Below are 27,668 nucleotides of genomic sequence, written 5' to 3' on the forward strand. Positions count from 1 at the left end.
CCCGAGAGAGGGAGGGCAACCTTGTCAGGTCTAACGGTTTGGAGCGCCAGCCCCGTGCCAGGCAAGGCGGGTCACCGGACAGCGTCGGGGCCCTCTTCTGCCTCGGGGTCTCTTCACAGAGGGCGCCCTGCGGCGACAGTTTTCGCCGGCCGCCGGCACGGCGGTCGGTACCTGTTAAGGACGAGATGCCTTCCGACCACCGGATAACTCGGGAGGGTCCCTGATTTGCCTGCTCCCTGTCCTACAGCATCTTTGGCTCACTCGGAAGTGAAAACATGCAGCTAAATTATTCCCACTGACGCCTGAACATTTTTCCTAAAAGGGATCTGCAGTCACAAGGCGCCGCCTTCCGGAATTTAGGTGAGAAAACCTGCAGTGGTTTACTTTATCCACTAGGTGTCACCCATGCCCATAGTTATAAAAGAAGACAGTGACCAACTGTAGACGTGGCTGAAACTTTCCTTACTAAAGTTCAGTAACCCAACCAGAGTCCATAGCTGGCTCGTTGGTCTAGGGGTATGATTCTCGCTTAGGGTGCGAGAGGTCCCGGGTTCAAATCCCGGACGAGCCCTGTTTTTCCTTTCTCTCCTTGTCAGCTGGCCCCCATAAAGTCACAGATTTTTCTGTCAGTGGACATCCCAATAAAACCACAGGTTTATTCACGTTAAACACCATCGCACAAAGTAAGCACCATGTGAAGTTAGTATGTGAGTACCATCTAATGCTCCATTATTTCAAATATATGTATTTCATCTTTAGGCAAAAATGCTCTTTGTCATGGTATTACATTATGAGGATAAATACCAGGTGCTACCACATATCATGTACATTTCTTTTACATAATCATTATTTTAAATCAACCAGCTTTTCACTTTTGCAGTTCTTTGTTATTATCCAGGAATTGTTCATTCAGGACAGGCATATTTTAATAGTTTCACATAACCCTCACTTTGTAAGCACAGAGGCCAGCAGATGTGGTGAAGTTCTTGTCACAAATAAAGCCTAGGCTCCGTCATTCAAGCCTGAGCTCACTGAACCCTTCTGTGTGTGCGTGGGGGTGGGGAACTCGGTGGTGTAGCCCCTTGGGAATGAACTTCTCAACAGGGATTTGCAATCGTATCTGCATATTAGAGTCACCTGTGAAGCTTTTTAACCATCCACTGCTGGGTCCAACCCCAGAACAATCACACTGCAATCTCTGATGGGACCCTAGGAATGATTTTCTTTCTTTCTTTCTCTTTTTTTTTCTTTTCTTTTCTTTTCTTTCTTTTTCTTCATTTCTTTCTCTCTCTCTTTCTCTTTCTCTCTTTCTCTTTTTTTGATGGAGTTTCGCTCTTGTTGCCCAGGCTGGAGTGCAGTGGTGCAATCTGGGCTCACTGCAACCTCCACCTCCTGGGTTCAAGAGATTCTCCTGCCTCAGCCTCCCAAGTAGCAGGGATTATAGGCCTGCACCACCACACCTGGCTAATATTTTGTATTTTTAGTAAAGACAGGATTTCACCATTCTGGCCAGGCTGGTCTCGAACTCCTGACCTCAGGTGATCCACCCGCCTTGGTCTCCCAAAGTGCTGGGATTACAGTCATGAGTCACCGTGCCCAGCCTGGGAGTGGTTATTTTTCAGAAAAAAAGCTCCCAAGATGTAACTGGAATTGCCCTGGGAGCTACATATGCTACCAACTTCCTCTACAAGACACAGCGGGAGACCATGCAGGGCGGGGTAACTCTATAAGAACCCTGTGTCTTACTCTGCGTTCCTCAGAATCACCCCCTACTGGCCAGTACTTGATCTTCCCTAGTTAAGTGTTCTTTTGGGTACAACCGTGTGCCACATTATTTTGCCTCTGCAATCCTCCTTACTTTCCCAAGCCACAGAAATGGACTGTGCTATGGGATGGTTGCCTACTGAGGTTTGTGCAAACATAACATGTGTTTCCCTCATCGAGGGAAAAGACAGCCTAGTCGTTCACCCTGCTTATCTGAGAAGAGTATGTGGCTGCGTGTGTTGGGGGGAGGGAGGCTTTCACTTTCTACGCAATGGCTAGACCCTCAGAACACCCTCTTCATCTCTGTTCTCCCGCTACCAGTGGGGTATTCAGTGTTTACATCCTATAGTTCAGCCAGATGTGTCCTGACTCATCTGATGAACAAGAACTAGAAATCACAGATATTTTTCACTTCATTCCTAGCTACACTGTTGAGTATTTAACTTCTGATACTTCTTCAGATATTTAGAAGAACTATGAAACAAATAATCTTGGAATTATCCTTTATTCCTCTCTCTTACAACTCATGTTCAATCCCTTAACAAATGATGTTGGCTCTATCATCAGAATATTTCCAGAATTCAAACATTTCTCACCACCTCCACCACCATTGCTGTAGTCGAAGCCATCACCATTTCTCATCTGCCCTATTGCAGCAGCCCTTTAGCATGTCTCTCTGTTTCGTCCTTGTGCCCTTAAATCTATTTTCCACAAAGTGGTCAGAATGATCCTGTCAAATCCTAGGAGCTTGTCGTTTCTCTGCTTACAACCCTCTGTGCATCTCTGTCATGCTCAGGGTTAGGTTCCAGCCCCAGCTGAGGGCTGAGGGGAGTGGGTGGACGTGGGGCAGGGAGCTGGAAGAACACTCAAGAGACAGCAGGTAAATGAGACATGGCTTTATTCAGCAGCCCCTTCACAGGGTCAGTGTTACATTTATACACTACACAAATGATAGTGACTGAGAGCCAGGTGGGGAGCTTCTTTATGTTGTGCCTACATGGCTATGATTATATAAGATATGGGACTGTGCACTTGCGCCCCAATCCCACTGAGTCATCTAGGCTGTTTACCTTGGCCTATGCCTGCTTGGCTGCACACAGCCATGTTCCTTACACTCCACCCGCTAGGCGGAGGGAATCCTCTTGGTGGGGACCCATGCACATATGGCAGCACCCTGGACCCACAGGCCACAGCAACAACACAGAGAGCAACAACATACCACTAATATTCCTGCTATGCTACCTATGATTATGAGAGCCCAATGTAGGCCAGAGCCCAAAGACGCCCACCATCTCTGCAGGGGGTCATCAGTAAGGTGCTCAATCACCTTAACCTCCTATGACACCCCTTGTAAAGCTGCCATTATATTCCAGTGGTTGTCAGGGATAAATGTGCAACACTGTGTCCCCACAAGGGCACAGGTGCCACCTTGGGCAGCTGCGACTATGTCTAAGGCCATCCGGTTTTGCAGCACCAGCTTCCTGATCTGATCAACGTCATCAGTTAACAAAAGGAGGGCAACTCGGGCCCGAGCTGTGTGGTCTGCAAAGGCTGCAACCTGCTTTTCTACAGTAATGATGCCTGCTCCAGGGATAGTCATTGCTAAGGGATAGAACCACTAGGGGGCCTGCTGCACTGGCAAAAAGCAGGAACACAGTGGCTCCCAGTTATGCGGTGACTGGGCAATGTGGGAAGCACAGTGGCAGGCACATAGAGCCAACCCCAGGTACAATGTCCAGTCCAGTTGGCTGGGAGATATGGCCATCCTGTGTCCCCACAGACCCATAAACTCCCAGGGGGCACAAAGTCCATGGGGGCCTGGCCTTGGTAAGGCCGCTGTTCCACCACACCCTTGGTGTGGTGACACATGTTATGTTTGCACAAACCTCAGTAGGCAACCATCGCACAGTGACTTTACCCCAGTGCTGCCCTATACATTGTGATACCTGCAGTGGGGGCACCACGTGTCCTCCCATTAGCCAGTCCCATCCATCATGGACACTATGAGTCAGCCAAGGGGCAGGTTTGCCATGGGTTTTGTGATGCCTCCTATCCAAAGCCTGCCCTGTGGCATCCAACCCATTGTCCATGGGACCCCAAACTTCTAGCCATTCCCAGTTCTTCACAGAAGCAAGATACACGTTCCAGGGCAAACTGTCCGCAGCTGCTGCTGGAAGGTGGAGCAGATCCAACAGTTGGAGACATTGGTCACCTCAGCATAGGTGTGGGCCCAGTCCACAATGCTGTTGGAGCATGTCAACTTACAGCCAGAACAACAAAGCAGGCGCAGGTATTAACGGGTAAATCACGTCCCTCAGGCAAAATACAGGCTAACTTTTCTTTTCTTTTTTTGTTTTTTTGAGACAGAGTCTCACTCTGTTGCTGAGCCTGGAGTGCGGTGGCACGAGCTTGGCTCAGTGCAACCTCTGACTCCTGGGTTCAAGCAATTCTCCTGCCTCAGCCTCCCGAGTAGCTAGGATTACAGACATGTGCCACCACACCTGGCTAATTTTTTGTATTTTTAGTAGAGATGGAGTTTCAGCATGTTGGTCAAGCTGGTCTCGAACTCCTAACCTCAGCTGATCCACACGCCTCAGCCTCCCAAAGTGCTGGGATTACAGGCATGAGCTACCGCGCCCAGCCAATACAGGCTAACTTTTCATCTCTGGATAACAATGCAGCGGCCAAGGCTCCTGCCCTGGGTGATGATAGCACACCTTCTCAGCTCCCCATGGTTCTATTGGGTCTTGTACCCAAGCCAAAGTCACAGGGGAGCTCAAAATAGGCCACACAGACAGTACATATATAGGAGGGTCCCTTCCGTGGCCATTCCGCTACGAATGGTCAATCGTGGAGGCCACACATTAAATACCCAAGGAGTCACATGTAAGTCATACTGCAGATGCTCCCTCCAGGGGGCTACAATAGCTAACCATCTGCAATGGGGGGCTTGGTGGGTCCATGGCCAACACCAGGTTTTCTGTTCCCCTGCCTTCGGGGCGTTGGGGCAGGCAACAATAGATTACCATCTGTCCCCATACCTGGTCAGAGGAGGTCATCCTTGGTGTGTATCTGTAGCTGGATGGGGATGGTGGCCCAGGATAACAGTGTCTCCACCAGGGCTGGGCCACCTTTCCGTGGTCGCTCATTCAAAATTTTAACACAAAATTTTAACTGATGGTAGGGCAGATGCCCTTAGCCAGATGGCAAATTGCACTGGCCCCTGATCAATTACTTGTAAGTAATTGGTCCAACCTGGACGTGGATGTCTGTGCTGCCCTAGTCCAGGGAGTTGTTACCCATGAATGTACCCACCCTGCTATTGGGTAAGTCGTTCCCCACAGCGACTGCAGCCCATCCCGTCAAGCTCTCACAGGCCTGAAGAGCAGCATATACAGCAGCTAAATTCTTCTCTATCAATGAATACCGGAGCTCAGCTCCCTTCCACAGCTGGGACCAAAAACCTATTGGCGTTCTAAAGGGCTCCATGCGCTGCCATAGGCCCCAGCTGAAACCATCTGTGGTCATGTGTACACCAGGTTCAAATGGGCGCCCCTGATCAATTACTTGTAAGTAATTGGTCCAGCCTGGAACTCCAGCCCCGCAAAGATGCGGGAGCAACATGCAACTGTAACCCGTTCTTCGGGAGTCTGTTATATTGCTCAATCATGCCAGTGGCTTGTGGGTTATAAGAAACATGAAACCCCCATTGTATGTCCATCTGCTGTGCCCACTGTTGTCCCTGCTGTCCAGTGAAATGTGTTCTATCATTTTTAACAGCCAGCGGATGGCCGTATAAGGCACATAAGTGTTGCAGGGCTCGAATGGTGTGTTGCTGGTCGGCCGCCCTGCAAGGGTAGGCAAACAACAAGCCAGTGGCTGTGTCTATAGCCATATGTGTAGCCCTGTGATTTTGGCAGTGGCCCAGTGGAATCTATTTCCCATCTGGTTAAGGGCATCTGCCCTACTGTCACTTGCTGTGTTACACTGGGCAGCTGCCTCCGTTTGGGGTATGCCTGAGCACACGCTGGGCACTTCCAGCAGGACTCCAAAATGTCCTGTGAAGGCAAAGACAGACTCCAGTGCCTACTGACCTGTTTCATCAGTTTACCCCCTGCATGTCCCAGTTTCCTATGTAGCCACAAGGCTACATCTTGTGTAGGTGCTGACTCTCACCATCAGACCCTGGCTAAGGCATCTGCCTCATCATTACCGGAGGTGGCCAAAGACACATGACCTGACACATGATAGACAGTTACATCTTTCTGATGACCTATTTCCCAGAGGTCTTGCCACGTCGTTTGGCCCCAAATTGGCCGATGGCCTACAGGCCAATTCTGTAACTTCCAGGTAGTCAGCCACAAAGTTAAACCTCGATAGACTGCTCAGCTATTGGTGCAAAGTACTATAGGTGACTCCTTCTTAGTTATCACCGTCCACACCACTCTAAGTTCAGCCCATTGGCTGCTTTGTCCGCACCCGTTATCAAACCATATGGTGTCGGTGCTAGGCTGGACTGCTACAGCAGCCCAGGCAGCAGTAGCACCCCGGCTGGACCCATCTGCATACCATGCCCCATCAGGAATGGGAGGGCGCTCTTCTTTAAATGGTGATGGCTCAAGGTCTGGGGTGCCTCAGGTCCCATAGCCTTATCTTGCGTTAGGACTTCAGGCCCTAAGACCTCTTGTAACTCTGCTGCTAATAGACTTGTACTCAGCATACTCTGCTGTTCTAAGTAGGCACCCCACTTTGCTAATGTGGATGTCTGTGCTGCCCCAGTCTGGGGGGTTGTTACCCATGAATGCACCCACCCTGCTATTGGGTAAGTCATCTGCACAGCGACTGCAACCCTTCCTGTCAAGTTCTCATAGGCCTGAACAGCAGCATATACAGCAGCTAAATCCTTCTCTATCGGCGAACACCGGAGCTCAGCTCCCTTCCACAGCTGGGACCAAAAACCTATTGGCGTTCTAAAGGGCTCCGTGCGCTGCTGTAGGCCCCAGCCGAAACCATCTGTGGTTACAAGTACATCAAGTTCAAATGGGTGCCCCTGATCAATTACTTGTAAGTCCAGTGCTTGCTGAATGGCCTGCTTGGCAGCCAGAAAGCCTGTTTCAGCTTCACCATCCCAATCCCAGGTAGCCTCCTTTTCTGTTAACTGGTACAACAGTTTTATCATTTGAGTCAAACGGGGCACGAATACCCGCCAGTACCCCAAGAGGCCCACAACAGTCTGCAGTTGTCTCACCGTGGTGGGTCAGGGGCATGCCTGGATTTCATCAATGATGGCCTCCGGTATGGCATTTGTCTTACCTGATCAAGAAACTCCCAAGCATTTGGCAGACAATCCAGGCCCCTGGACCTTGGATTCGTTGACATACCAACCGCATGCTGCCAACTCTTGCCACGAGAGGGGCATTGCTGCTTCTTAATCTGCAAGAGAATCAGAGGTTAACATGATACCATAATGAAACAGGCAAACCCCTTTTGGACATTTCCAGGCATCTAAGTCCATGGCAACAAGACCGTGACAAATGGTGGGGCTATGCGCATAGCCCTGTGGCAGCACAGTAGAAGTCCATTGTCACCCTTCCCATGTGAAGACAAACTATTTTTGACTCTCTGGAGCAATGTCGATGGAGAAGAATCCATTAGCCAAGTCCACTACAAAGTGGTACTGTCCCAGTTCCGCTGTCAGGTGGTCCCTCAAATCCATGGTACAGCTGCATGCAGAGGGGGTGTCACCTTATTCAGCTCCTGGTAATCCACTCTCATCCTCCAAGTCCCATCAGGCTTTCTGACTGGACATACCAGAGAACTGTAGGGGATATGTATGTCACACACTATTTGCACCTCCTCTAACTTCTTAATCGTCTCAGTTATCTCTGTATGCCCCTCTGACAAATGGTATTGACGAATGGAGGTAACCTGTCCAGGTTGTGGCAGAACTTGGGGCTGGTGACATGTATATGCCCAAGCGGTACCAGCTTTACTACACGAACCTGGAGTCTGAATTCTCTGGCTGTGGTGTGTAAGTCCAGACCATGCAAAATGTTCACCCCCAGAATATATTCAGGTTTAGGAGAAACATACACAGCGTACAGGCTGGAAGCCAAGCGGCCAATGCCAAGATGCAGAGACACAGGTTTCACTTTCACTGACTGGCCCCCATAACCATCAATGAATGCAGCTTTTCCCGGAAACTTATCTGCGTTCCCATAAACAAGACTGCAGTCTGCACCAGTATCTACCAGTGCTAGGACCTGCTGTACATTGGTGGGGGACTAGTGGATTGCCAGTTCCACGAGGCCTCCAGTCTTCCGGCCACCCCACCAAGCCAAGCACCTCGGCCAGTTCCCTAATCAAACAGGAAGGGCCGGTCTCTTCACCCGTCTGCAAATAGTCCTTGAGCTGTCGTGTCCCCGCGGGCTGGGTTGAGCAACAGTATTTTGCCCCCTCGGGTATTTTCCGGAATTGCTGCTGGGGGGACAATTCCTCCACAGAGCCAACAGCATTCCACTGGGCTTCCTGTCAGTTTCCTCCCGAGCAACCCCGGCTGCAAGTAAATCATCCACATCTGCATGTGGGTCGCAACCCTTTTTATTTCGTGGGGTGGTTACCTGTGAAGGGGGCACCTTCCCCTTCTTTATGGCGCGGATTCCCCAATCCCACTGATGGCCTTCTGCCTCCTCAAGGGCTGCCATAGCAGTAGTCACTTCATGTATGCGGCGCCCCAGGTATGGGGTACGAACAGCAGCTAGAGAGCCAAAAGCACTCGGAGGCTGCCAGCCGGCACAAGATCCCTCACGTGGGAGATAAAATGTTCATCATCTGGCCTCTAGGGATTCAGATCCAACATAGCCTGCCGCATGCCCATCTCCAGGAGCACCTGTACCAAATCAGCATATGATTGCCATTGACTCACAATTTCTGGTATCTCTCCAGCATCATTCCTACCAGTCCATACGGCTGCCATCAGCCACTCGATTAACATGTGGTCACCTTGCCCTTGTGCCAACCGTCGGCACAGCTGCAGCCACTGATGAAGGGAGGGGTGAGTTATGATAGAAGCCAGCTTCTCCATCTCGGAGGCAGAGCAAGAAACGCTGTCAGCCCCCGCATCCCCACAATGGGGTAGCCAGGCAGGGAGGGGCTCCCCTGGGTGCTCCCTGCATTGCTTACCTAACCCACAACTCAGTGGGAGGAGAAGCACTATAAGAGGTGTATTCCACCACTGTGGGGGGCCTCTGGGCTCTCCCCTAGAGTCCCATCAGCTGCTCACGTTCTACCTTCTGATGGATCACAGGACGAGCCCGCAGCAGACGAGCCTCCTCCTCAGGATCAGACCAAGCGGGAGTGTCCGGCCTGGAGGACGGGCTCAAGGTCATGCCAACAGCTGTTTCCACCTCCTGCTCCAGGCTGTTTATCTGAGCCTCTAAGCGCCCTGCTTGCACCTGGAGGTCCTTTACCCCAGGTTTTGCTCCAAGCTGTGCATTTGGGCCCACCAGGAACCCAACTTATGCCTGAAGGTCCTTTAGCTGTGCCATGTCCCACAGGGACTGAGCGTATACTTCACATAGTGCAGTCCGAAATGCCCATCCAACTCTGCTGGTGAAGGTGCACCCCTTCTTGGTGCTGTGAGCTTCCAGTTGCTTCAGTGCCTTCTTCACACTCGCAGGAGACCTGTCCACTGCCTCCCATGTTTCCGCGGGGGCCCATCCAAGCAGCGCCTCTGCCACCGGGTACCACAGCTCATGCTGCAGCCACATAGTCCGGTTCTCTCACTATGGAGTGTTCCTTACTCCACTCACCTTCCCCATTCTACCTGGTGAACCTATGCATCCTTCCTTTCCTTAGACACGCCTTCCCAGAAAACCCAGGATAAGTGAAGTAGTCTGTTTCGCTTGCATAAAACCCCATAATTTCCCTTGTGGTCCTTATCACTAACATAATAAATTTATTATATTTCTTAGCTTTAAAAAATTGTCTGACTGTTTCATGAGGACAGAGACAACATCTGTCTGCTTTCCTGTAGAAATCTCTGTTCTAAGCACAGTGCCTGGAATACAATAAATGTTCAACAACTATTTGCTCAATAAATATTGAGTAAATGAAATAATGTATTTTCATGGCCTAAAAGAGCTATATTTTGCTCTTTATAATATCAGAGAGCTTTTCTTTATAAAGCTCATTCATCTTTTAGTGGAACCAACAACAACAACAACAACAACAACAAACCTGAAGTTGGGCTGGGCCTGGTGGCTCACGCCTGTAATCCCAGCACTTTTGGGAGGCTGAGACAGGCGGATCACTTGAGGTCAGGAGTCTGAGACTAGCCTGGCCAACATGGTGAAACCTTGTCTCTACTGAAAATACAAAAATTAGCCAGGCAGGTGGTGCAAGCTTGAAATCCCAACTACTTGGGAGGCTGAGGAGGGAAGATCGCTTGATCTGAGGAGACAGAGGTTGCAGTGAGCTGAGATCGCACCACTGCACTCCAGCCTGGGCAATAAAGAAAGACTCCATCTCCAAAAAACAACAAACAAACAAAAACCTTGAGTTGGAGGAAAGGCCAAAGGGTTGAGGGAGCTAAAAAGAGGAGTGTATGGCAGGAATATGAAGATGGAGAGAGAGTGGCTTGAGGAGAGGCCATCTATGCAAGGCCTGGTAGGCAGAGGTGAGGACTGTGGTCACTATCTTAAGACTAATGAAAAGCCATTGACACATTTTAGACGGAGAAAGTGGATATCACAGGCACATAACTGGATTTGTGTTTAAAAAAGATTACTGTCAGGCCGGGCACGGTGGCTCACGCTTGTAATCCCAGCACTTTGGTAGGCCGAGGCGGGCGGATCACGAGGTCAGGAGATCGAGACCACGGTGAAACCCCGTCTCTACCAAAAATACAAAAAAATTAGCCGGGCGTGGTGGCGGGTGCCTGTAGTCCCAGCTACTCAGAGAGGCTGAGGCAGGAGAATGGCGTGAACCCGGGAGGCGGAGCTTGCAGTGAGCCGAGATTGCGCCACTGCACTCCAGCCCGGGCAACAGAGCGAGACTCTGTCTCAAAAAAAAAATAATAATAAAAATAAAAAAGATTACTGTGGTGCAGTAGGGTTGACAAGGTGTGAAATGAAGGATTTGTGCGGTACCCTCGTAAGCCCCTAGGCACTGTTCCAAACCCCCTCCTACCACCTCACTTGTCCCCTCATCCAGGTGGAGTAGACAGACTGGGGCCTGTACGTGTCCAGAACAAGCTGCCGGAAGCGTGGCTGAGCCCCTGGGAGCCACGTTTCAACTTTCTAATACACAAGCATAGAGCCCTGCTTCAGAAAATGGTATAGTCTGAGGTGCTTTTTCACCTCTAAAACTGTGAGTTGTTTTCACCTCCTCCATCCCACCAATGCTGCCAACTCCCGGCCACTTTCAAAGGAGGCCAGTGAGACCCATGGAATGAAGCTCAGGGTCACAGAGCTAGTTAGTGGCAGGGCCAGTGTCAAGCCAGGAATCCAACTTTCACAACTCTCGGCTCACTGCTCATTCTGCTCTAGTTAGGTGGTTATGAAAAGGGAGTTTCTGGGTGTTTTTTGTTTTGTTTTGTTCCAGCCTGTTGCCCACGCTGGAGTGCAATAGTACAATCTTGGCTCACTGCAACCTCCATCTCCCAGGTACAAGTGATTCTCCTGCCTCAGCCTCCTGAGTAGCTGGGACTACAGGCGTGCGGCACCACACCCGGCTGATTTTTTGTATTTTTAGTAGAGGTGGGGTTTCGCCGTGGGAGTTTCTGTTTTTACCACATCTGGGTTCTTTAGGGCCTTCGTGATTATTTGGGGTCAGGGACAATTATGTTATTTCAAGCCTGGGAGTGCTATGAAAGATATGAATGTCCGGGAGGTGCCATAGGGGAAGGCTGGCTAATGGTCCTTCCTCAAGGAGAATTCAAAGGGAACTGTTGAGGGCCGAGCCTGGACACACACAGGAGAAGCCAGATAAGCTATGATCAAAGCATTCTCAGAAGTGGAAAACTAAAGGCACCGGCCTACCCAGAAGCTGTTAGAAAGGCACACTTAGGTAACTTTCCCATAGCCTGGTCTTCCTTGGGCTATTGCCTGGTGGCGATCATTTCAGAGACGCGAGGAAAGTTATAAAGCAAGAAATGACTTGTTTTTCCGCAAAGGGAGAACAGGACCTCCCATGTGCATAGCACAGGGCTTAACTGCAGGGCTGAGATTGATGGCTTTGTCAGAACACGTCCTGCCCACGATCAGGAGCAGCTTGTTCTGGACACTTACAGGCCCCAGTCTGTCTACGCCACCTGGACGAGGGGACAGGTGAGGTGGTAGGAGGGGGTTTGGAACAGTGCCCAGGGGCTTATGAGGGTACCGCACAAATCCTTCATTTCACACCTCGTCAAGAAAACAGCTCTGCAATTGCCAAAAGTAGACAACGAACCCTCCAGAGCAGGGGTGTCTCGTGCCTTTTTTCCCCAGTAGTAAGTGTTCTCGATTTAGGAAGGTGTCCCTTCGACCGAATGCCAATTCCTAGGCAAGTTCACAGAACTGCTCCACCACACTCCTGAGTCAGAGCTCCCACTTCAGGGTCTGGTACCCAGGCTCCAGCTCCCCGGCTGCTACTGCTCCCCTGTGCTCCAGGCTTGGGGGCAGAGACCACCTCCTATTCCCTCAGGGTGGGGGAAAATAAAACTTGTAGCCAGGGCATTGTCATCTTAAGAGAACAGCCTGGAGTTCATTTTAATTTTGCTCAGAACTTTAGTTTGTAAAAGCAGGGCGAGATCTTATAAATAATCAAATGCTTCCTTTATTCTTATTTATTACCCCCATTTCAGAGAGGAAGCAACGCAGACCCTGCGCAGCGACATGACTTTCCCCTGATTACACAGCTACTTACTGGCAGAAGAGGGGAAAGATCTGACATCTTTCACCCATTCATCCACTCCACAAACATTTTTTGATCTCTTCAGAAATACCAGGCACTGTGCTGGAGAGAACGAGAACATTCCTCTTGCCCTCCAGAGGCTTGCACCATGTCAGGAGAAGGCCAGATAAATCGCCCGTAGCACCACATAGGAAGTTATGTGCTGGAACCACACAGAAAAGCTTCTTGTAGACACTCAAGGAAGAGAGGGGGGTGGTTAGTTTAAGAAAGGGTTTCTGGAGGGGTTGGTGAAGTCCCATGGCTTTGCATTGCTCTTAGAAATATTTATTTATTTATTTATTTATTTTATTTATTTATTTTTATTATTATACTTTAGGTTTTAGGGTACATGTGCACAATGTGCAGGTTTGTTACATATGTATCCATGTGCCATGTTGATTTCCTGCACCCATTAACTCGTCATTTAGCATTAGGTATATCTCCTAATGCTGTCCCTCCCCCCTCCCCCAACCCCGCTCTTAGAAATATTTCTCGACACATGAACTTGCATTGGGTGACTAAGAGTGTGTGTGAACCAGCCTTGATTTCCTCATGAGCAAGGCCTACTTCCACTGTTGGAAAGAAACTCAGGATATCATCTGACTCTTTTCATCACCAGAGTAGGAGGTGAAAATGGTTCGGGGGCCTCCTTAATGAAAATAAACAGAAAAGGAAAGAAGTTGGGTCCCAGTTCAGAGGCACTTTCAACCTTTTCATCTTAAGAGCGGTGCTCAAAGGTAGCTTCTGGGTGATAGAGAAGTAGGAAAAGGCCAGAAAATTGTGGAGTTAGGGGAGCACGTTTTGCTTTAAATGACCTTCCTGCATCCAAGGTCTTCCCACCTCCTTCACTGCCAGTCACACTCCTGGGCCATGCTGCCATTTTGTAGATTTCAAAATTATTCAAAGAGTAGGTTTTAAATGTTCTCACTATTAAAAAAGGATCTGCACTATTAAAAAAGTAATGGATATGTTAATTTGCTTGATATAATCATCCCACAATGTACTATATATATCAAAACTTCACATTGAACCTCATAAATATATACAATTATTATTTGTCAATTAAAAATAAAAATCTAAATTTAAAAAAAGTCTGACTAGATAACCTGGTAGGTATCCACTCCATAATATAGTTGAATTAGTTCTTAATATTTTCTTAAAGTGTTTTATGGTTTTAGAAAAGTATATATGAATAATTCTGAGTTTCTGAATGATAATGTGAACAGAATCTGAAGTGCTCACCTTGAACTGTTGCCAAGAAGAAATCACCTTCTAACTTCTTTTTTTTTTTTTTTTTTTTTTTGAGGCGGAGTCTCGCTCGGTCGCCCAGGCTAGAGTGCAGTGGCGCAATCTCGGCTCACTGCAAGCTCCGCCTCCCGGGTTCACGCCATTCTCCTGCCTCAGCCTCTCCGAGTAGCTGGGACTACAGGCGCCCGCCACCACGCCCGGCTAATTTTTTGTATTTTTAGTAGAGACGGGGTTTCACCCTGGTCTCGATCTCCTGACCTCGTGATCCGCCCGCCTCGGCCTCCCAAAGTGCTGGGATTACAAGCGTGAGCCACCGCGCCTGGCCCACCTCCTAACTTCTTTAAGTCACTGGATTACTGAAGATGTCTTTGTTTTTTTGTTTTCTTTTTGTTCTAGCTTTTTTGAGATGGAGCCTCACTCTGCTGCCCAGGCTGCAGTGCAATGGCATGATCTTGGCTCACTGCAACCTCAGCCTCCTGGGTTCAAGCGATTCTCCTGCCTTGGCCTCCGGAGTAGCTGGGATTACAGGCACACACCCCATGCCTGGCTAATTTTTGTATTTTTAATAGAGACAGGGTTTCACTGTGTTGGCCAGGCTGGTCTCCAACTCCTGACCTCAAGTGATCCGCCCGCCTCCACCTCCCAAAGTGCTGTGATTACAGGCGTGAGCCACCGCGCCTGGCCTGATGATGTCTTTGTTACAGCAGCTTATCCTTACCCTGTGCACGCTTCCCAAAAGCTTCCAGCTGTGCATCCTTTCCTTCTCACTGGCCCCACATTAATGGGATTACCTTGATTGACTCAGGGCCCAGCAGATTCACACCCAGATCCCCAGCAGGTTCCCTTGAAGCTCATGGTTATGTGGAGAACTGGTAGATTCTCAAACAATATTAGCACTTGGTTAGAAAGGCAGAAAGAGAAAACCTATAATGGCTAGGACTACTCTGATCATCCTATTTAAATTTGCACAACACCAGCTGGGTGCAGTGGCTCACGCCTGAAATCCCAGCACTTTGGGAGGCCAAGATGGGTGACTTGCTTGAGTCCGAGAGTTCCAGACCAGCCTGGGCAACATAGCTAAACCCCATCTCTATAAAAATACAAAAATTAGCCAGGCGTAGTTGTGCATACCTGTGATCCCGGCTACTTGGGAGGCTGAGGCATGAGAATCGCTTGAGCCTGGGAGGCTGAGGTTGCAGTGAGCCGAGATTGTGCCACTGCACTCCAGCCTGGGCAACAGAGCGAGACTCTGTCTCAAAAAAAAAAAAAAAAAAGTGCACAGCACTTATTATCCTCTAAAACACCGAAGTATTGATTATGTTTATTTTTCATTGTCTATCTCCTTCCACCAGATGTAAATTCCATGAGAGTAGGAATTTAATTATTTAAAAATACTTATTTGCAAATATACACAAAAGTAGAAAGAATAGAATAATAGGTCCTATTATACTTACCCTCCTAAAAGCAACAATTATAAAAAATTCCCCACATTGATTTTTTCTCTCTCTTCCCGTTTTCCTCCTTCCTTTTTCTTTCTTCCTTTCTTTTTTCTTTATTTCTTGGAAGAAAATACTTGACATCATGATATTTCACACTTAGACCTATTGAATATTATCTCCAAAAAATAAAGACATTTTCTACATAATTATAATTATTATATCTTACAAAAGTAAAATTATGTTCTTAACATAATCTAATGCCCAGTCCATATGCACATTCAAGTAAGATTCAAAATTTGAATATTCTTTTAATCTGTAACAGTTTATCCCTCTTTGTTTTTGTGTGATAGACTTTGTGAAGAAACTGGTAGAATGTCACATAATCTGGATCTGTCTTATTGCTTCCTTGTAGTATTATATAACTTACACCTCTTTTCCCTAAATTTCCTATAATCTGGAAGTTAAATCTAAGGCTTAATAAACGAATCTGCTCAATTCTTTGGCAATATTACTGGGTAAACAGTGCCGTGCACATGCTACAGTACTTTATTAGGAGGCACATCATAACTCACCTTCTACTTCTGTTTGGGTGATGGCAGCCAGATCTTCTATTGCAAAGTTCCCCATAGCCTCTCTTTTTGTAGTTAGTTTGGTTTTTTGTTTTTGTTTGTTTTTTGTTTTGTTTTGTTTTTGAGACGGAGTCTCACTCTGTCGCCCAGGCTGGAGTGCAGTGGCGCGATCTCCGCTCACTGCAAGCTCCGCCTCCCGGGTTCACGCCATTCTCCTGCCTCAGCCTCTCTGAGTAGCTGGGACTACAGGCGCCCGCCACCACGCCTGGCTAATTTTTTGTGTTTTTAATAAAGATGGGGTTTCACCGTGTTAGCCAGGATGGTCTCGATCTCCTGACCTCATGATCCTCCCGCCTTGGCCTCCCAAAGTGCTGGGATTACAGGCGTGAGCCACTGCACCACGGCCTTATATAGCCTCTCTTTTAATAATTTTACCATCCAACAAATGCTTTTTGCCTGTCTTAGTAATTTCATTAATGATTATAAAATGGGAATTTCCTAATTTTATTCTTTTCATATTTATTAGTTGTCATTGTTCTCTAAAGAAGAGCTTTACCACAGCACATGGAAGCGATTTGGTTGCCCAGGAATATACTTCCTGAAGGAATGGCAGAATAAATGTACAATTCTTATATTTTAATTACCAATTTTCATACTGAGGTACTGATTCAGAGTCAGTAGTGGGGAGAGGGACATTTGTCTTTTCACTGGTGTGTCCCAAGGGCCTAGAAGACTGCCTGGCACAGGTAGTGTTTAATAAATATATGTTGAATTAAATAATATGTGAATGATAAAAGGCCCTTACAATAGGTGACAAAAATCCTTTATATAGTAGGTGTTTGAAAAAAGTCACGTCTTACTACAACAAAGGGTCGAGATTCTGGATCTGAACTCTGTATTCTAGGTGTTTTTACCAGAGAAGTGAATGAGAATGTTTGTCCCTTAGTTAATGCTGTTGGCCAGTACAGGTGCCACAGAATAAAGAAGGAATAAGAACAATATGCGGTCCAGATTCCCCTGGAAATCTGGGGAGGAAGAGGGAACTTTATAATGGCATGAGTTGAAATTCTCCCCAAGGAAAATTAATTCTAAGCCAAAAGACTCAGAATTAGTTTTATCTATTTATTTATTTTTATTTTTTTTATTTTTGGTGGGGAATGGAATCTCACTCTGTCACCCAGGCTGGAGTGCAGTGGCACAATCTAGCCTCACTGCAGCCTCTACCTCCTGGGTTCACATGATCCTCCCACCTCAGCCTCCCAAGTAGCTGGGACTACAGGCGTGCACCACCACACCCCACTAATTTTTGTGTTTTTATAGAGACGGGGTTTCACCATGTTGCCCAGGCTGGTCTCAAAGTCCTGCCTTCAATTGATCTGCCTGCCTCGGCCTCCCAAAGTACTGGGATTACAGGCATTAGCTACTGCGCCCATTCTGAGTTAGTTTTAATTTGATATAGAAGCAATACTGTGGCATTTTGTTAGATTCTACGCCCAGGAGTGGGATTAAAAGGCCTCAGGTCAAACCCTTAATCTTACCAAACATTTCCAGAGTACTTTCTAGCATTGCCACATCAATTTTTATGCCCAACAATGTTTTTACCAGCACTTGATATTATCTGTTTTTCTAATTCTTGATAATCATTTTTGATAATCTGATGGTTATAAACTATTTCTTTGTTATTTTAGCTTTCATTTCTTTGATTACTATTGAAGTGGAGCATTGCTCATTACCCATTGGCTTTATCTTCTGAAATTGGCTTTTCTCTGACAAGTTTTTTCCCCCTGGGGTTTCCTGTCTTTTTAGGGCTGACATGAAGGAGTTTCTTATATGTAGATGCTAATCTACATATAAATGTAAAACCACAAAGGTGGTTTTAGGCATTACAAATATTTTCTTCCAGGCTGCCACACTAGTTAACATTTGGGCTCGGTCTCAACTCCTTTTGCAGTGTAATACTCTAGGGATAGGTTTAGTTGCCTCCTTTGGGGAAAATCTTTGTAACAGGGATTACTTCTCTGCCTGTACACTTAGTAAAGTATCTGTCCTTCAGCTACTTGGAAGTTCTGGCAGGAAATAATGAACATGTTACAGTACATAGATACAATTCTCTGTATACATTGGAAATGTCTCTGCAAGATGTACCAAATCAAATTTTGTTAATTGAAAATCGTGTCAAAAATTAAGCATGCACTTATATCTTTGTGGCATTGGGTAACACATATCCAAAACCGGATAGCTTGAATTCTGAAAGGACACCCAGAATGGACATTTTTGGAAAGTAAATATATTCTCCTGGTTGCTCATTTTCACAATCTGAAATTTTGCTTTCGTTTTTGTATAGAAAGAGAAGCATTCTTTGAAGGCTTCTCCAGGATTCTGTTTTTCCTAGATAATTTTTTACCCTGCGATCATTTTCTTCCTGCCAATTAGAAAGACACAGAGGAGATTTTGTACCTGTCGCTCCAAAAGACAAATGACTTCAGGGCATGAAATAGTAAAACTAAGTCCATTTGCCCATTCCTATATCAACTAACTGGGAAATGATAGCAACAAAAAGAATTCTCTGGTCTCAATACTTTGAACCACTGTGTTTTTACTAAGCCCTTATTCACTAATCTCCCATGTAGGTTTCCCACATATACCATTGTTCAGTGGTTCCCCTTATAAGTTTTGCTATATATTAGAATCACTTGGGGATCTTTTAGGAATCCCCAACCCAGATCACACACAATATCAATAAAAGCAGAATGTATCAAGGTGGAAGCCAATATTTTTTTAAATCTCCCATTGATTCCAACGTTCAGCAGTTTGGGAACTGTCTCCGTACTCCTCAGAAGCCCAGGGCTTTATCAAGATGAACGTTACTACCAGGGAATTGTTTTTGTCCTGTGCTGGACACCACGTGGAAATGAAACTTGCTAAAACTGGAATTCGAGTGTTTGGCACTGACAGGATGGGACTCTTGCTTTCCTTCTCACTTCCCATCTCCACCTTAACCTTTCTGCAACTCATTTATTTGTCAATGAAATGAAAAATTTCATATATTTGTCATAAGGACTGATTGAAAATTTAGAAAGGAGACAGTACTGTGGCTGGTACACATTGGCCTTCACTAAATGATCTGAAAAGTCCTCACTTGTTTAATGAGGACACATTCAGGACCTGCCTTACTCGACTCTCCTGCTGAAGGTAACTTCTCTTCCTCCCCAGCGGTGCCCAAGCACACCCTGTGCAGGTCCCGCCCTTCTGCTCTTTCTACTTTGACCCTCCCCACATTCAACAGGCTCTCTATCAGTTATCATCAGGGAACAGCAAGACACAAGCGATTTTCTCAAATTCATGATCAAAAGTCTATGTTACCTGTGACAGCAACCAGAAAAATGACAGGTGAGAGAAGCTAGCACAGAGCCAAGCAGGATTGACAGAGGGAGGGACTTAGAAGGAATTGGGAAGAATAGACGAGTAGATGGTACTAAAATCATGTGCAATTGGGTGGAGTTAAGGTTGAGAAAATTACGGGAAAGAAGGTTATTCAGCAATATGAATAACCTTGACCACCTTCTATATGTCTAGCTCTGGGTTGAGCACTTTGAAGGATTTGAGAAATAGGAGATGTGGTCAAAGATGCTGTCAAAGAACTTGTAGAAACAAAACAAACACAACAGGAATAATTTAGAGAGCAGCTCAATACCAAACTCTGAGTGCTGACATGGTCAGAAACGACTTTCTTGGGGAACTATGCCTCCAGCTGGATCTTGCAAGGTCAGTGTGATCTTAATTAGTGGAGAGAAGGAAATAAAATATTCCAAGGATGGGGGAGCAGCCAGGGGTTGGAGCAGGAGGAATCGGACTGTCCTTTGCTACTTTCTATCTTCCCTTACTCAACAGCAGTTAAAGCCAAAGATGTGAAGTTACTCTTACCTCTGATGATAATAATGGTGATAATTTTCTTGGTGCTTCTGTTCTGGGAAAATGAGGTGAATGATGAAGTAGTGATGTCAACCTTAGAACACTTGCATGTGGACTACCCTCAGAATGACGTTCCCGTTCCTGCAAGGTACTGCAACCACATGATCATACAAAGAGTTATCAGGGAACCTGACCACACTTGTAAAAAGGAGCATGTCTTCATCCATGAGAGGCCTCGAAAAATCAATGGTATTTGCATTTCTCCCAAGAAGGTTGCTTGCCAAAACCTTTCAGCCATTTTCTGCTTTCAGAGTGAGACAAAGTTCAAAATGACAGTCTGTCAGCTCATCGAAGGCACAAGATACCCTGCCTGCAGGTACCACTATTTCCCCACAGAGGGGTTTGTTCTTGTCACTTGTGATGACTTGAGGCCAGATAGTTTCCTTGGCTATATTAAGTAACTCAAGATCAGCTCCAGAGTCTGAGATTTCTTCTCTCAATGGCATTGGAGCTGGCTGTGCCTGAGGCAGACCTGAACCGTGGACATGGGGCAATGCCTTGAGTGGAAGGGGAAGCCACTGGTAATTAATTTATCCTTCCTGTATTGCTGAGTTGGGATTGTTTTATTCTGCTTCAATAAAATAATCTTTACTGAATTAAACCATAAATTCTACATGTGTTTCAATTTTTTGTCCCTTATCTCTGGGTCCTTTGATGAGAAACAGGACTGAGATTAAGATGAAGTGAATGAGCCACCCACTTGAGGTGCAAAACTTAAGAGGGCACCAAAAGACCAAAAACCTAGTAACCTAGATGAATATATTTGATTTCAGTGTTTCCTTTTTCTTTTTTTGAGGCGGAGTTTTGCTCTTGTTACCCAGGCTGGGGTGCAATGGCGTGATCTCGGCTCACTGCAATCTCTGCTTCCCAGGTTCAAGTGATTCTCCTGCCTCAGCCTCCCAAGTAGCTGGGATTACAGATATGTGCCACTGTGCCTGGCTGATTTTTGTATTTTTAGTAGAGATGAGGTTTCTCCATGTTGGTCAGGCTGGTCTCAAACTCCTGACCTCAGGTGATCCGCCCACCTCAGCCTCTCTAAGTGCTGGGATTACAGGCATGAGCCACTGTGCCCGGTCTTGATTTCAGTATTTTTAAAAAATCAAAATTAATGCAAAAATCTTGGATGCTCACCGGGTGCAGTGGCTCACGCCTGTAATCCCAGCACTTTGGGAGGCCAAAGCAGGTGGATCACGAGGTCAGGAGATCAAGACCATCCTGGCTAACACGGTGAAACCCTGTCTCTACTAAAAATACAAAAAAATAGCCGGGTGTGGTGGCGGGTGCCTGTAGTCCCAGCTACTCGGAGAGGCTGAGGCAGGAGAATGGTGTGAACCCGGGAGGCGGAGCTTGCAGTGAGCCGATATCGCGCCACTGCACTCCAGCCTGGGCGACAGAGCGAGACTCCGTCTCAAAAAAAAAAAAAAAAAATCTTGGATGCTCAAAATATCTATCACAAAATTTTGAAGATCCAATCTGACAGGCTAGGATTAGAGTAAGATGAGTTATATGAGTAACATGTAGTGCAGGGCCAGATCCTGGTATTTAAAATTTTAACATTTGTTCATCAGGGATTATTTTGCATTAAATTTATTTTCTGGCCAGGCCTGGTGGCTCACGCCTGTAATCCCAGCACTTTGGGAGGCTGAGGCAGGTGGATCACTTGAGGTCAGGAGTTTGAGATCAGCCTGGCCAACATGGTGAAACCTCGTGTCCATTAAAAATACAAAAGTTAGTTGGGTGTGGTGGTGCATACCTGTAATCCCAGCTACTTGGGAAGCTGACACAGGAGGAGCGCTTGAACCTGGGAGGTGGAGGTTGCAGTGAGCCGAGATCATGCCATTGCACTCCAGCCTGGGCAACAGAGCAAGATTCTGTCTCAAAAATAAATAAATAAATAAATATTTTCTAAAATTGTTGCATTAAAATATTATTTATCTTGATTATTGAGTTTTGTGGCACTCTCTTAAATTTTAGTCTTAGAGTGAGTGTCTCATTAACCTCAGCCTAATCCTAGCCCTGCTTCTAGCTGTAGAAGCAACAGAGGTCACCTCTTAGGGTCTTTTTTAAAGGTAGCATATACAACTCAAGCAGCATCTGTTCCTGTTCAGCAGCTCCCTTTGTGTCTTGAAATAAAGAAAGGAGCCTGACTGGTCTGAAACCGTTTCCTTTAAAGACTTTAGAGAGACACAGATAAGGATTTCCCAGGGAGGGATTGAGACTCTCAGAGCTCAGTGACTTCCTCTTCGTGTCTCCAGAAGGAACAGAGAGGACTTTGAGCCGGACTACTAACTCTTTTCTCTTTTTAATTCTTACAATTGGACTTACTGCTTAGTTTCCCCACATTCAGCTATGGGCGTAGTATCCTTACAGCTAGAAGGAGAAGGAAGAGAAAGAGAGGCTTCTAATTCTGGGGATTTCATGAAGTCATCTTCTTCTCTATTCATTAGTTTCCTTGTCTGTAAAGTGAGGATCTTGAATTAGATAATCTTTCAAGTTCTTTCCAAGTCTATTAGTCTATAATTCTATCTCTTAAGTAGTACAGAAAATGGCTCTATTATAGCCATTGTTGGAGGGGAGAATTTGTATTGTGAGGTAGTAGGAAATAGGGGCAATCGGCAAATAAAGGCCAGATTATGTTGTCACTAATTCTGAGCTATGGCATTTCAATCCTGTATGTGAGAGCTAGAGACTCATACAGTGACCTAGAGCAGGCATGGGTGGGTCACAGGCTTTGGAGAGCACTCTCTGTCCTGATCTTTTCAGTTGAGAGACTTCAGCTGTTCATTGCTCATTTGGACTTAGTTCAAGGTCATGTCAAAGAAGAAGGTGCACTTATGCTAGTTGTTAGCTCTGTCTTTTGTAACCATCAAGTTCCATGTGATTGATTAGATTTAGGAGGGGGAGTTGGGGGATAATCGTAAGTGAAGGACAGTTTGCAACCTTGTGAGTAGGCAACGCTTACTCATCTTATGGCTTCTTCCATCTTAGGTGGCCATTTTTCAGCTGAGTTTTATTTTCTAGTTCTCTGTGGTAATTCTGTTGTCATTGTTGTCTCCATAGAATTTTGGGTGTCACCAGGTAAACAGAGCCCTCAGCATCTGAATAGAAACTGAACAGGAACAGGTAGGTGGCCCTTAGCATATGATTTGTTGGGCCTTGGTAGCATCATTTTCTGGGCAAAACTTTGAAGTGAATGAAATGCATCCTTTAGGTTCCTACATCTGTTTTCTGAATTCTGATTCCTTTTCCTATCCCTCTCCCTAGGTTTTGTTGACTTTTCTTTCCTTTTCAGTGCTTTTTCTCCCCTTCCTCACCCAACCTCCTCTTTTCTAATTAAAAATATCTTGCAGATAAAAGTATAACTGAGATGAACCAATAGGATCTATCCTCAGAGTGATTTCATTCAATAGGGATCAACATCAAATTCAAATGAATTGTGACATTTTAGACATTTGTAGTTTGGGTGTGTGTGTATCTATATCTATCTATCTGTGTCTAAATATGTATATACATATATATTGCACAGATATATAGAATCAGAGTCTCACTCTGTTGCCCAGGATGGAGTGCAGCAGTGTGATCATAGCTCACTGCAGTCTCAGACTTTTGGGCTCAAGAAATCCTCTCCCCTCAGCCTCCCGAGTGGCTGGGACTATAGGCATGTGCCACCACAACTGACTTTTTGTTGTTGTTGTTGTTGTAGAGATGGATTCTCACTATGTTGCCTGGGCTGGTCTTGAACTTCTGGCCTCAAGTGATCCTCCTGCATTGGCCTCCCAAAGCAATGAGACCACAGGCATGAGTGACTGTGCCCGGCCAGGTATATTTTTTTAATGGGCACCTCTTAGCAGTTTCAAATAAAACCTAGGCAGCTCTGAATGCTGCTCACTTGAAATACATGTCTCAGTAAGACTGGAAATTTCTAGGCTGGGCGCGGTGGCTCACGCTTGTAATCCCAGCACTTTGGGAGGCCGAGGCGGGTGGATTACGAGGTCAGGAGATCGAGACCACGGTGAAACCCCGTCTCTACTAAAAATACAAAAAATTACCCGGGCGTGGTGGCGGGCGCCTGTAGTCCCAGCTACTCGGAGAGGCTGAGGCAGGAGAATGGCGTGAACCCGGGAGGCGGAGCTTGCAGTGAGCCGAGATTGCGCCACTGCACTCTAGCCTGGGCGACACAGCGAGACTCTGTCTCAAAAAAAAAAAAAAAAAAAAAAAGACTGGAAATTTCTGCCCTGCTCTTCTTCTGTTTATCTTTCTCCTCCTCGTCTTTCTGTTTCTCTATTATCACCTCACTACTGATGTCAATGGTATAGGATATAGAAGTTTAGGAAACAAAATGAATTCCCTATAAATCCCTCATCCTTTCTCCCTTCAAAATGCATCAGGTCTTTGGTCAAGACATCCTTGGGCACACACCTGGACACATATACTTAATTCTTTAATAATCTATCAATAATCCATCAACTCAATTAAGGCTTATGTATTCTTGGTGCTAAGATTTTTTCCTCTAGTTTCTCACACAGACATTTTAAATTCAAATATAATTTTTTAAAAGTTCATACATAATAACATCAAATGAGTGGTATAAGAAGGGAATGATAAGAAGTTCAGAAAAGTTGGAAATGGATTTAGTGGACTTAAGCGGTGATGAAATGTGTAAAATAAAGAATGAGATCTGAACTGGGCTTTGAAGGATTTCAAGAGGTGGGAAAGTATAGCCATTCAAGAAAGAAGCTAAGTGGGAGAGATGGCATAGGGTATATTTAAAAAAAAAGAGAGTCACACTGATTGACTAGGGCAGGTTTGTGTAGCAAAATAATGGGAGATAAATCTTGATAGGCAGATTGAGATTAGAGCAAGTGGAGCATTGGCTCCTGGGCTCAGGGGATCAGACTGTGAGCAAACAGGAATGTTTCAAAAATTCTGAGTGTCATTGCAAGTTATGTTTTTAGAAAAGTAGTGTATAGAAGAAATTGGAGGGTCAAGAAGGGCTGATTAGGAGGGAAGTAAGGGTAATAATGTAGGAGATCAATGTAGAAGGCATGGAGGCTTTAGAGGTGGAAGATAAAAAAGAGGAAAATAGAATCATTCTAAAGAGAGAGAAATAATTATTAACTTAAATAACCATTCTTTAGGGATTTTCCAAGATTGACCTCAAGTAAAGGATTTTATATACTAGTAAAGTCATGTTATGTTGTTAACAAAGTGTTGAGAAATTAGTGTGTGTGTAGTAATCACATACACTAAATAAAACCCAGGCAGCTATGAATGCTCCCCACTTGAATTACATGTTTCAGAAAGACTGAGAATTTCTGCTCTGCTCTTCTTCCTGTTTTCTTAACATCTACTCTTTAGCACTATAGTAAACTCTTGATTATTTATACTAACTGGAGGAGTGAAGAACCCCAAATTGTGGATAATTCCATTAAAATTTATAACTGATTCTGGAGTGCAGATTCTTTATTAATCTATGTTCATTATTTGATTCTGTATGAATAAAAGTATAATCAGAAACTGTGTTTCAGGCTCAAGGAATTTTTAGCCTAACAAGAGGGAGAAAAGATGAACATGAATTGACTAACTAGAAAAATGAAAAAGATCATATAAAATGAAGTGCAACTTAATCTGTGCTGTAGGGTTTCAGAAAACAAAAAAGTCATGCTGGGTTTTGGTATAAATAGACAGAAAAGATTTCACAGAATAAGAAGCAACGGTGCTGCCCAGGTCATTGGGATTCCGACTGCCAAATGGACACTTTGTGCAGCTTCCTTGGTTCCACAGGGTCTCCTGCGTCAATCTCATACAGCCCTATCTACCCCTCTGTTGCCCCTCCTTCCCTCAGTTAGACACAACAGCAGAAACTCCCAGGAAACAAACACAATTTCCCTTCTAGCTCTGCAATGAAGTGGACTCTTTCTCTACAGGATCGACTTGCTGAAGGAACTGGTAAAGACAGAAATCTTATGACTGAGAATGGGTGGGAAAAGAAATGAGAGATGGGGAAATGGCAATGTGTGTTTTATTTTGTTTTCAAGTGGCTACCATGTGCCAGGTTCTATATGAGGCTATAGGAGATACAGTAATAGTGAGGGATGTGTTGAGTGAGAATTGTGACCCACCATGGAGATTATACACCCCACCAATGATATTATAGACCAAGGGAAAAGGATAAGAAACAAATACTTGGTTGTAGATCTTTATATCACCTTACGTAATTCTCACAATTTTTTTCAGATGGGGAAACTGGGGTTAAATAAAGTTGAATAAATTATAAGCAGAAAAGCAGGGACTTGAACATGAGTCTTCAGTCTCCACAGCTGATTGCGTTTCTATTACATCATAGTTCCATTCACAGATATAAAAATTTTAACCTATATGTAGGGGTCACTCCCAGGAATAACTGTCAGGAGGAAGAAAGAACTACCTCTTTAATCTTCTTCTTATTTTATCTTTCATTTATTGTCTTTACTGCAGAAGAGATTACACTACATCTGAGATGGAGACCTTTCCTCTGCTGCTGCTCAGCCTGGGGCTGGTTCTTGCAGAAGCATCAGAAAGCACAATGAAGATAATTAAAGAAGAATTTACAGAGGAAGAGATGCAATATGACATGGCAAAAAGTGGCCAAGAGAAACAGACCATTGAGATATTAATGAACCCAGTCCCGTTAGTTAAAAATACCAGCCTCAGCATGTCCAAGGATGATATGTCTTCCTCATTACTGACATTCAGAAGGTTACATTATAATGACCCCAAGGGAAACAGTTCAGGTAATGATAAAGAGTGTTGCACAGTCTGGAGAAAAGTTTCAGAAGCAAACGGATCGTGCAAGTGGAGCAATAACTTCATCCGTGGCTCCACGGAAGTGATGCGCAGGGTCCACAAGGCCCCCAGCTGCAAGTTTGTACAGAATCCTGGCATAAGCTGCTGTGAGAGCCCAAAACTGGAAAATACAGTGTGCCAGCTCACTACAGGCAAACAATTCCCCAGGTGCCAATACCACAGTGTTACCTCATTAGAGAAGATATTGACAGTGCTGACAGGTCATTCTCTGATGAGCTGGTTAGTTTGTGGCTCTAAGTTGTAAATCCCACAGAGCTTTAGGACTAGGGTCTTACTAAAGAAGGACCTCTTCATGTTCATTCTTGTTTAAACCTTTCCTTAATATCTACTCTTTAGCACTATAGTAAACTCTTGATTATTTATTCTAACTGGAGGAGTGAAAAATCCAAAATTGTGGATAATTCAATTAAAATTTATAACTGATACTGTCATGCAGATTCTTCTCTCTCTCTCTCTCTGTGTGTGCGTGGGGGGAGGGTGGGGGGGGGAAACAAACTGAATTTCATCCTAGCTCAGCTATAAAGCCAAGAAACAGAGTCCACCTAACTAGGCAGAATTAAGGAAACAAGGACTAAAGCCAATATGGACAAAGAAAAGCTAATTGTACTGCCAATGATACTATTCAGAAAAATAGTGAATGAGTGTGACATGTATTATCACTACTCTCTTCAAAGGGTATGTGCTCACACTTGTGTGAATTGATGTATGCACCTAACAAAGAGTCTGCCTGTCCTTCAGGAAATGCCAGAGGAAAAAGATTCTTTGGCTTAGCTGATGCTCTCAGTGTCAATAGCTCCAGCCCTATGCAATCTCCATTCTTCCACCCTCATCTCTATTTCACAGGTTGCTGTAAAGAGAAGAAAATTCTTATTGTAATCTTTATTCAAGCAAAGTCTTG

The 27,668-nt window shown here is 45.4% G+C and overlaps 2 protein-coding genes, 1 long non-coding RNA gene and 1 other non-coding gene across 10 annotated transcripts; 3 read left to right on the top strand and 1 right to left on the bottom strand.

Annotated features, from left to right (window-relative positions):
* Positions 1-69: 69 nt before the first annotated feature.
* On the top strand, positions 70-27,201 carry RNASE11 (ribonuclease A family member 11 (inactive)). 5 transcript variants are annotated; one of them, XM_058429612.1, is made up of 3 exons: positions 70-360; positions 22,985-23,047; positions 26,402-27,201. In XM_058429612.1, exon 3 carries the CDS (start codon positions 26,424-26,426, stop codon positions 27,012-27,014), a length of 591 nt encoding a protein of 196 aa, XP_058285595.1. In that variant the 5' UTR covers positions 70-360; positions 22,985-23,047; positions 26,402-26,423; the 3' UTR covers positions 27,015-27,201. The 5 variants fall into 5 exon arrangements, with proteins under 5 accessions (XP_058285595.1, XP_058285592.1, XP_058285593.1 ...); XM_058429610.1 differs by lacking the exon at positions 70-360 and adding an exon at positions 22,609-22,750; XM_058429611.1 differs by lacking the exon at positions 70-360 and adding an exon at positions 22,609-22,732.
* Positions 500-571, top strand: TRNAP-AGG (transfer RNA proline (anticodon AGG)). The gene has a single exon. It is a non-coding gene; the product is annotated as a tRNA-Pro (tRNA).
* On the bottom strand, positions 15,399-22,403 carry LOC131381511 (uncharacterized). 3 transcript variants are annotated; one of them, XR_009210307.1, is made up of 4 exons: positions 22,250-22,403; positions 21,678-21,795; positions 19,877-20,015; positions 15,399-15,502 (listed from the first exon to the last, which is right to left on the bottom strand). It is a non-coding gene; the product is annotated as an uncharacterized LOC131381511 (long non-coding RNA). The 3 variants fall into 3 exon arrangements; XR_009210305.1 differs by having other exon boundaries at positions 15,427-15,516; XR_009210306.1 differs by lacking the exon at positions 21,678-21,795 and having other exon boundaries at positions 15,427-15,516.
* On the top strand, positions 19,228-20,532 carry RNASE12 (ribonuclease A family member 12 (inactive)). The gene is made up of 2 exons (XM_032179420.2): positions 19,228-19,342; positions 19,844-20,532. Exons 1-2 carry the CDS (start codon positions 19,309-19,311, stop codon positions 20,323-20,325), a joined length of 516 nt encoding a protein of 171 aa, XP_032035311.2. The 5' UTR covers positions 19,228-19,308; the 3' UTR covers positions 20,326-20,532.
* Positions 27,202-27,668: the final 467 nt, after the last annotated feature.

The sequence above is a fragment of the Hylobates moloch genome, unplaced genomic scaffold (assembly GCF_009828535.3).
Source record: "Hylobates moloch isolate HMO894 unplaced genomic scaffold, HMol_V3 SCAFFOLD_16, whole genome shotgun sequence".
Classification (NCBI taxonomy): domain Eukaryota; kingdom Metazoa; phylum Chordata; class Mammalia; order Primates; family Hylobatidae; genus Hylobates; species Hylobates moloch.

Excerpts from the sequence above, each read along its gene's own strand:
- RNASE12 (XM_032179420.2), top strand. The coding sequence starts at position 19,309 with ATGTTACCTGTGACAGCAACCAGAAAAATGACAG. Across the intron at positions 19,343-19,843 it reads AGCAACCAGAAAAATGACAG|CAGTTAAAGCCAAAGATGTG; the intron begins GTGAGAGAAGCT and ends CTTACTCAACAG.
- RNASE11 (XM_058429612.1), top strand. The coding sequence starts at position 26,424 with ATGGAGACCTTTCCTCTGCTGCTGCTCAGCCTGGGGCTGGTTCTTGCA.